Source organism: Tauraco erythrolophus, chromosome 2 (assembly GCF_009769465.1).
Source record: "Tauraco erythrolophus isolate bTauEry1 chromosome 2, bTauEry1.pri, whole genome shotgun sequence".
Classification (NCBI taxonomy): Eukaryota; Metazoa; Chordata; class Aves; order Musophagiformes; family Musophagidae; genus Tauraco; species Tauraco erythrolophus.
Genome location: NC_141466.1, coordinates 83,004,171 through 83,014,243, shown reverse-complemented (window position 1 = coordinate 83,014,243; position 10,073 = coordinate 83,004,171). Strand labels below are relative to the sequence as shown.

General features: G+C 39.1%; 1 protein-coding gene across 13 annotated transcripts in view; it reads right to left on the bottom strand.

Annotated features, from left to right (window-relative positions):
- Positions 1-226: 226 nt before the first annotated feature.
- The window catches only part of AFDN (afadin, adherens junction formation factor), a 131,184-nt gene continuing 121,337 nt past the window's right edge, over positions 227-10,073 (bottom strand). For 6 of the 13 annotated variants that reach the window (XM_086627033.1, XM_086627012.1, XM_086627018.1 and 3 more), the window contains 4 exons: positions 8,615-8,749; positions 5,967-6,258; positions 1,565-1,649; positions 227-371 (listed from right to left, as the gene is read on the bottom strand). In XM_086627033.1, coding sequence (XP_086483159.1) covers positions 227-371; positions 1,565-1,649; positions 5,967-6,258; positions 8,615-8,749 — 657 coding nt within the window. Of the gene's footprint in view, positions 372-1,564; positions 1,650-5,741; positions 6,259-8,614; positions 8,750-10,073 lie in introns of all 13 variants that reach the window. The other 7 variants (XM_086626995.1, XM_086627003.1, XM_086627087.1 and 4 more) reach the window with 3 other exon arrangements.

Below are 10,073 nucleotides of genomic sequence, written 5' to 3'. Positions count from 1 at the left end.
CTTTAAAATTTTACAGTGCTTTCATTGTATAAACCACAAGCTCCTGGCAAAGTAATCAGTTTTCTTGCTATTGCAACATCTCTAAATTTACTTAACAGTCTTAGATATAGAGGAATCAAAGTCACTCCTTTCAGAAAACATTCATTTTCTGTTCATTAGTAGTGTGCCCCCATCGCAATCCCTCAATTTAGAGATCTTCAGTTACATTGGATAAGGTGCTTTAATCTTATTTTGTGTTCAACTCATTTTCCAGTTCCATTAATTTCCTAGAAGCTTTTACTTTATTGGATACATCCTGACCCTGTGAAAAAAGTCGCTGGCGTTCCCTGAACGTCAAGTTTTCTGGTGCTCCAGGTAAATCCGTATCTTGACTAGAAAGGGAAAAAAAAGTCTTTGTTATAATTCTTATCTACAATATCCTTAACTATAATAATTCTTAGTGACATGTATTGACTGACAGCTTTTTTTGACCACAGCAAAAGATTCTGTGTAGTATTCTGCAAGGTTTTTGTTCCCCTTTAATTCTGACATTGTGCTATCACGTAGACAAATTAGTGGCTCACGACCATCTCTGGCACATTAACACGAAGGAAACTACTCGCCAATTTTCCAAGTGAAGTGCAGGTGTACACTAAGGTTCTGTCTCTATTAGCTCAGCATTACTGTTACGGCTGAATGAGCAACCCTTTTGTGGTGGCACATATCTAGGAAAAAGCACTGGAATACAAAGCTTTTATGCTTTAGTAGTAGTTACTAAACTACTCAGTATTTACTAAACTACTCAGTGAGTATTAGTTACTCAGCTAGTAGTACTGAGGTACACTGCAGTGGCCGCGACATCTCTGTATTCCGTTCTATACTGGCAAAGCTTCCAAGTGCAATCATTGCCTAAGCTCTTGCACTTTTCTCTTATCCTTGTAGCAAACCAATTTTTATGTGTTTCTGACCACTGCAGTGAAGATCTCAGATCATTCTTGGTTGTAGCTGAACAATACTTTACATATGTGATGAAGCCTCATATGATAAAACTCTAATATATATTTCAATTTCTTGATCAAAAGAGGTTTCATTTCACTTTTAGCTCCAAGAGGTCTCTGCTCTGCATGCTCCAATAAAACATTAACTACGTTTTAAAACGCAGGAACCAGGCTAAGAGCTTCTACAGAATCCTGGCCAAGCCTAGTCACATCTTCAGTATGCTGCACAGTAAAGCTTGCCACTAATAGCTAAGATACAGCCCGGATTATTTAAGCTTATTACAAATTTGGGAAGAACCACACTTGAGAGGTACTGTTCAGATTTACAAATACACCTAAAAGAGCTGAACTTCTTAATCAATGATTTACTCAATTTACTTAGTTGTAGCACTAAAAGTTGTGACTGTGTAGTACTTCAGATCACCTAAAGACTTGTGGAGAACTCAGCTGCATTTTAGAGTTAACCCAAGACACTCCAGAGCCAACTGCAGAACTCTTGAGTAGCCCAGAGATAAAATAACAAGAGAAAATATTGCAGAAGTTAGCCAAGTTAGGTGTATAAAAGCTAAGGGACTCCTGCATGTCACCTTTTAGATCTTTTGTCTCTTGGATCCCGATAAACTTCATGGGCGCCAACAGCTGCTCCTGTAGCTCCAGTGTATGAATTTATTCCTTATGCAAAAGAAAAAGTAAGTTGAAGGACTGCAGTTACCACACAGAAGTTGTATATTGTATCTCTTCAAAAAGGTGCAGTGCTTCTTTCAAGAAATAATCTCAAACTAGAATAAGAAATAAATTTGGATAGTCATCTGACCTCTAGAATATTTAAAACAATTACTAAATTCCATCCCCCCTCAAAACAGCTATTGTTTTTTTATTCCTAATTTTGAGTCGCAACGCATTTTGTTTAGATTATCCAGCACATATCAAATCCTGGTCTTTATTTTATTCTGGCTTACTGTACGACAGACATTAGAAGTTGTTCAAGGAGCCTGACAGAAAGGCTATTTATCCCGTAACAAGCTCCACAGGAAATAAGTTAGCTGCAGCTGCTCTCTTTAGGCAGCTAAAAGTAAGCTGAGATTAATATTAATCATCTTCGCAATTCAAGAGTCAGAATTTTTGTCTCTGTTTAGTTCAATTAAGTAAATTGCATCACTCAGAAAATGCCCCCTACCCCCACCCTTAAATTTACATTTCAAGCAAGTATCTTGCAGCACTGCACCTTTAGTTGAAGCTGACATAACACACAGGTTTTACACATTATACTAATTCTTTCTAAAGGCCACAAGACAAAACCTTTTCTTTCCAATCAAAAGGTTTAATAATTTAATCTATATTTAAGACCATATTCTCTTTAGTAACTGTCAGGAAAGGAGTAAAAGTAAGTGTCAGCACAATACTCAGATTTGTCTTCAGACAGTTCTGGTCTCAATATTGTACATGTTAGTTATGTCTTGTGAACCTTCTTCGGTACAGAAGGAAATGTTTGCTTCTTCCACTGGTATAGGTGACATCTCATAAATATGCAATAAGAGAGACACATGAGGCTGGAACACATAAATAAATTTAGCTAGTGTGTTGTAGGCTAAATTTTATCCATCAAAAACTTGTAGCAGACCAAATCATACTAGGTATGCCAGGCATATGAAGATTTTTCTCCTTTCAGAGATGAGCCTTACATGCATACAAGTACTACCTTCCCTACTGCGAAAAGTCTGGATCCACATACTGTGGTTCACGCTTCCACCTGCCTCAGGATAATAGTTTTGAGTTGGGTGTTGGGTTTTTTCTTGGTTAGTTGACAGACCCAACGGTCTTAAGAGAGCCAGTGGAAGAAGGTACGAGAGCAAAATTTGCAGAAGCATGGTTTACTAGAGTTAATGTTCAGAACAGAAGAGAGCTGTAAAGGACAGTAATGTAACGGAGTCAGCGAGATGGGAGATGGTAAACCGCACAGTGAATTCGGCATTTTGTGCAAACGGCTTTGTACGTTACGCAGGCAGTCTTCATAGAAGCTTGAGCAATCAGGTGAAGTTAACCTGTTCTCATGGCTATTTTAAAAATTGCGAAATAAGAGTATTCAGAATTAGTTGTATGGTTTATGAATTAGGCTATTAAAGGCGAAGCATCAGGCTACAATATTCCTTAATGGTTACCAAAACCCTAACCAAATCTTTGTAGGGTTGACCTTCTGATTGTGTTCCAGGAAAAACAAACGTGCACACACAAAAAAACATCACTGAACATTTCACTTCCCTGAGATTCACTTTTCCATTAAAATTAATAGAAAGCAGGATTGGGAAATGCAATTACATATGAAATGGCATTCTGAGTTGTGGATGATGGGAGGCAGGAAGAGTGGTGGTGACGACTAGTGACTGATGGTTCTAGAGTTACTTAATTCATTACATGTATAGCCTTCAAAGTGCCAAATAAGGAAGGGAAGCAAGGGCCTTTGGAAGCCTACATGTTGTGATGGAATGCAAGTTTTACGCTCTATTATAGTCAGTTTCAAATAAGAATTTCTACAAAACCAAAGTCCTTTGAAAGAACAAAAATTCAGTACACACATTGAGTACAAAAATTTCATGTCAGAAGCCCACCATTTTGAGAATATTCCTAAAAGCAAGCTAGCAGTATAGTCATAGTGCTTAAAAAGAATCTTTTCTGCATACTTCCCATCTTTCTTTAATCTTATTTTAACTCATTAAGTTGTGTGATACAAGGCACTCAAAAGCTAGAGTTCCGCTGACACAAAACCATGATTTAGGATCACTGGTTGTGGGTTTATCGGTGGGCTGACATGCACTCTAGGTCAGCATAACAGAATTATTCGCATTGTAGTGGTACCTCAGAGCAGGTAGTGTACAGTGTGTCTACTTATACTCCATCTAATGACAACACACTGAAAAGCTAAAACCTTCCCTCACCTTCCTGTAAGATTTGGAACCTATGACAGAGCCACACAGGAGTGACAGACAGGCCCTGCAGGATCCATAGGGACTACTACATCACGAGGTCTCACAAGCAACACCAGGGTAACTAAACAGGGTTTTTCACTTTAAATGAGTATCAGTGTGGATAGTTTTTATGCAACTTGGGTGCTGTACTGACCCCCAACAGCAAAACTGCTAAGCATCAACTGTATCAGCTGGACAGTAATTACATCTGAGCTAAACTACTGTCCCTTCAGCAATACTGGAACTACTCAATGCTGTGCAGAGCTTCTCTTCGGCACTGGAAGCAGTCCAACTGCAGCAGGAGCTAATTTACCCTGCAAAGGAAAAGATGCCTTTTTGGAAAATTATGACTTGAGCCTTTATTGACAAGGATGCAGATAGGAAGCACAGAGTATCATGTACCTGTATGGCCTCTCATGCAGCCTAAATCAGATTCATACACTTACTGCAGCTGGATTAGAAGTGCTTCTGATAGATGGAACCTGTTCTGAGGCTCATATGCTCCCTATGACCAGGGCATACCGCGCCTCTGATTAAAGAAAGTGATTTTCGTCATTTGTTACATGACCAAAAAGGTGATCAGGGATGTGCCATACTGTAGGCCTACACATTTATCATCAAGACTTGAATCCAGTAAACTATTTGGCTTGAAGCCAGCATAAACACCTTCCCTTGCTATCTCAGGTGACTTGCTACCCTTTGCATTTTAGAAGGATGATTTGATCAGCTGGAGTTGGTGTCAGGCATTTGTTGACTTCCAGCACAAGTAAAAAGAATGAACTAGGGGAATGTCATGGCCACCACTCCCTTCAGAAGAATACAGAAGAAAACAAACTTAGGGGAAGCACTGGCAGATGCTGCTATTTAAAGACAAAATCTTTTATTAATAAACTGCAAATTTATGGCAGTGAGATCTATATAGGCAGCAGTTAAAAAAAATTTAGCTTGGAACTTTGGACTGAATTAGTTTTGAATTCATGAGTATGGCTGAACTAGTACTCTGCAGATAAAACATGGTGCTGCAGTTACGAGCAGCTAGACCTCTACTTGAAATTCAACTCCATTACAGTTGCCCACTTGGAGTTATAAAAGAAACAAGACGAGAAGACAAAGAAATACATGGGTGCAGAGGAGAGGGAAGGATTAAGGCAAAAAGCACTAAGATGAAACCTACATTTTTGCCTCTCTGCAAGAAAACGGCACTGTCCACATCAGAAGTACAGGAATGGTGCCTAACACATGAAACTAACTGCACGTCCTGTGTGCCTCTTGGTGCCTGTATATTTAAGAACTACGTCTACCAAGGTCATTTTTAAAGCCATTTGCACACACTATTAAAAGAAAGAACCCTGGTACCGATAATGAAAGCAGAGGATAAGCTCTGTCCTTGAACCCATTAGAAAAGGTTTCCTATGTTCAAGAAAGGTGCGCTTCCAGATGCCCTGAGTAACCAGTGGTCAGTCATACAAAACAAATCACTGAAAGATACAGGATGAAAGCCAAAACCAACAGTACTTTGAATTGGTTGAGTAACAGTTAAAATCATTTCTGATTCATTGTGCAAAAGATGGAATTTTTGCTTTTGAAGAGTTTGGGTAAGGAACAAAGAAATTTGAGAGATCAAAACAATTAAAAATTGGAGGATTCATATTAATATCAGGATTTAAGTTAGATCACCATAGTGAAAATAGAGATTAAGTGGGGAAAAAAATAAATCACAAAGTAAGCGATTCAATCTACAGCACCAGAGTTGAAAACACGAGGATAGTTCTGTAGAGACGATTCAGTTCACGGTGTCTACCTTTAGAGCTGCTGGCATGGATGAAACTCGGTTTGTTTGGTGGGGGCGGGGGCTGGCTTTTTTTGGCAGTAGTACTGTTGGCATTGACTGGAGATGACTGGAATGAGTTGGAAAGAAAGAGGCCATCTGAAACTGGGCGAGGCTGGCGGGAGGGCTGCTGTGGCTTAAGGGTGGCAGGAGGAAAGTCACCATAAGATTTTCTTGTGCTGGAGTACTTATCCTGACCTGCTAGATTGGAATCCTCCTCCTCCTCATCATCATCATTGTATGCAACAAACTTGGCAGTATAAATCGTGTCAGGGGAGAGGACCTGTGTTTTGAGGTAAGAGGTGTTTCGCTGAGGTGGGGGAGGAGGAGCGTTAGATGAAGGGGTTGGGGATGGGAGTTCATATTCCCGTGGAAGCGGAGGTCTGTACAGACCAGGCTCGTCAGGTTCCAGTAATCTTCGTTCTGCTTCATCGTGCTGCCTGCGCCTTTCAGCCTCTAAGCGACTGTAATACTCCTCTTCCTGTCGCCTCTGTAAGTTCCGAGGAAACAGAAACACAGTGGTCAGAAAGACATCTCAATCCAAGAGAGATTTAAGTTTTCCATCACCAAACTACAAACATCTGTCTTTGTCTCCTTTTCTGGCAATAAGCAGGGCATCTATATGGACTCATGCAAAGAATATTTACTACTATGAGAAAAATGACAGTCGTCCTGTAACACAGCATTGCTGTTATTCCCAGATTTACCACTGCCTCTGGTAACTAAGGCAGCTGCCTGTGTGAACTAAGGGCAATTTCAGCATTTTTTACTCAAAATATAACTACAGTTAATAAGGGGTAGATTTACTAATGCTGTAAAGAATCTGTGGGAGAGGGAAATAACTAAAATTAACTACCATCTTGAAAAAGGAACTTTGTAATTTTGCTGCATGCTTGTACCATGTAAATTAATCAACAGAGCCTTGGAATAGATGACTCCTAACAAAGCTTCTAGTATAAATACAAGGAAAACTACTTTCACATAGAAATCAAATTACAAAGAACTTTTTAAAAACAGACATCAAATAACTTTTTAATAAACATTTCTAAAAAACAAATTAAAAAACCCCTGTGCTAATGATATTTATATGAGGCTGTTGACTATTTAAAAGGCCATGAAATTTCTATGTATTTTTCTAGTTTGAAAGATTTTTACTGTTTTAAACTAAATAGCATTTAATTCTGTTCAGCTTTTGTCTGAGCCACATTGTTAATTAATACAAGGGTCTATTCAGTAGTTTGATAACAAATTAAAACATATATTTGGCAACTGTATGTTACAAAATTCCTTTTGTCTAAGCATAGTATACCTTCTGCTCAAACACATGACATTTTGAATAACCATCCTTTTTGGTTTTTTAATCCATGCGTTTAAAAAACATCCACCTTATCTGCTCAACACTGAGTCAGTTATCCTAAGAAAATAATTAATAATTCTGATCTTATTCACCTAGATCAAAGTCATGAAACTCATCTCCTTGTACTATCTAAAACCACTGCAGTGGTCAGATGGTACTGAGTTCTGAGCTGGTAGATGTACGAGCGCCTCAGTCAAGATCTGTCAGTGAAAACTCTTTCAAGTGTGTGATCCAAACGTCATCTGGCTGCGTCCTTGTCAGAAATTAAGAAAGCCCTGGTTGGTTTTTTGGGTTGCTTTTTTTTTTTTTTCCTTCTCTTTTGGACTTCATACAGTATACTTTTAAATACTTTCTTGAGTCCAGATACGTTTTCCTCACTTCTCACCTATCACCACTCCCAGCTTAGCTTTCTTCTACTCATCAACCCATACTCCTTATGGAAAACTGTCTAACAAAGCTTGAAAACAATCTAACAAAACAAATTAACAAAGTGAATATAGCTAAGGGTCTTTTTAAAACAAGGTATTTGCCCCATCTTCCAAGATGAAAGGTCTCTCAACGTTAAGTTAGCCCTCTTTCTTCATTCTGACATCAGTGTTACTAACAGGCAAGTCTTCAATCTGAACAACAGTAATTGTGTTCTCTCTCTAGGAAGAGGAGGGTCTTAAACGTGCCAGAAGTCAGATGGAGGTGCTTTGTCTTCCAGTTTTGAACAATAAAGCTTCTCAAATTCATATGTAATCATAGAATCATAGAATGGCATAGGCTGGAAGGGACCTTAGAGATCATCTAATCCAACCTCCCTGTCATGGGCAGGGACGCCTCTCGACTAGATCAGGCTACTCAAGGCTCTGTCCAACTTGGCCTTGAACACCTCCAGGGAGGGGGTAATGTTCTGAAAGAACCTAGGAGTCTGAATTTTTAGAATCTGTTTGATTGCACAGTGACTTATCTGCTGAAATTATTTACTTCCTTTCTAGAAACCAATTCCTTTTCCTCCCAAACATCAAAGACAACATGGAGTACTCATTTCCACTCCCCTGTATTTCATGTTTCTCTCTCTCTCTCTGTATAAAACAATTACTGCAAAAATATTTAAGTGCTGTCTCAGACACTGCAAAACCCAACACCACTAACTCAGCCATTATAATAAAGAAGGCAGGAAAGTTATGTTGGGAGCTGAAGGAAACCAGGAGGTAACTGATTTCTGCCATAACTTTCAGAAAAGACTCTGAAGGCAAACCCTTGCCACTGCAAAAACCTTCAGCCGGTAAGCCTACAGTATTATTTCTGCAATACCAGTGAACTCTGGGCACCACAAATGGGATATTTGTTTCATATTGGATAAGCTGCAGCCTTGGGCCATGACCATTAATTACCACAAGGGCCAGCATGTTTTAACCCCTGCTGACCCAACACTGAGCTGTCACTGGCCAGGCTAAAGACGAGAGGTCTGTAAGAAACCCTGCAGCACTCAGAAGACCACAACCTTTTCTTCAGCCTCTCTTCTGGTCCGCTCCTCCTCTTGCTGTCGGCGCTCTTCTTCCTGCCTGGCCCTGTCTTCTGCTTCTCGTTTGCGCATTTCTTCCAACTGTTGCTGCCGTCTGCGTTCTTCATCCTGTAACTAACAGAGACACATCTTTAATTTTTTCGTCACTCGTGTGGATAGGATGGGTTCAAAAAAAAAACCCATTGATCCAAGTATTTGCATCTAAAAACTCATTCAGTAGAAATTGCTATACTACAGATAAATCAATATAATTTCCAGATGTTAAGAGTATGCTTTATTTGTTTCCCTAAAGAAAAAAAAAAAAAAAAAAAAAAAAAGATATGCACAGAACTACACACATAAAAGCAGAAACACACAGGGAGACATTTTTAGCAGTCGTATATGAACTCCTAGCAGAAGACTGAGGTGACTCACGTTCCAGACAGCTTCAGCAACCACAGTCTCACAGGTGCAGTAAAGTGAAATTAAATACTTGGAACTAACAGTCCACAGCTCCAGCAACCAATTGGTTTTTCATTTTGGATTAGTATTTAAGCACCGGAAAAATCATGACTCATTAGTCAAAGGGTCAATCCATTTAAAGTAACAGGCTCATTCAGCAAGTCTGCAAATAGTCTCGGGAGGTAAATAAAATCTCCCACTGTATCTGCAACAGATGTGTTTTGGAAAAAGCAGAGAGTGAGGCAGAGAGTCTTTGACTACTGAGATTAAAAAGCTCACTTGAACAACTGATACCCAACAGACAATACTATTTTACACATGCTTATGACAAACACCGCACAGGTAAGAAAAGTGAGCAACCATCCAAACTTTGCATGATTCTCTAAAGCTAACAGTATCTAAGCCCTTGATGGACAGGAATATTCCCTAGCACAATAATATTCACAGGTAGAAATTAACTGGACTAATTAACTGGTTGAGTTATTTCTTACTGCAGCATATGTTTTAAAGTGACTTCCCCCTCCCCTCCAAGATCTTTTGTACCAATTGGTGTATCTTGCTGTGAGCTGCATGTAACACAGACACTTCTCTACTCCCAGACTGGTTTTGACAATCCAGTTTCATTTACAGAGAAAGGCCCTTAAGATACAAAGCAATAGTAACATAGTAAGAGAAATTTAGTTTTAATAGACTTTGTGAGGACAATCTTCATGTAGGTATCTCTCCCTCTCAATTAATTAACAGGAAATGTGCTTTAAGGCAAGTTACGTAAAATTTTCAAATCAATTCTAAAAATGAACTTTTTTGGGGAGGGCCTAATTTTTTTGCCATTATTTCCCCCCACTGCTCAGGTAGTATTTGTGTTATGGGTATCTTTTGACCTTGTACAACAGGTAATTTTGAAACCATTTGCCTTCTACATCTTCAAGCAGCTATACAGACTAATTGAAGTGAAAACACCTCTAATTTTAAGTGTTAAAAACCACCGGTTTTGAGC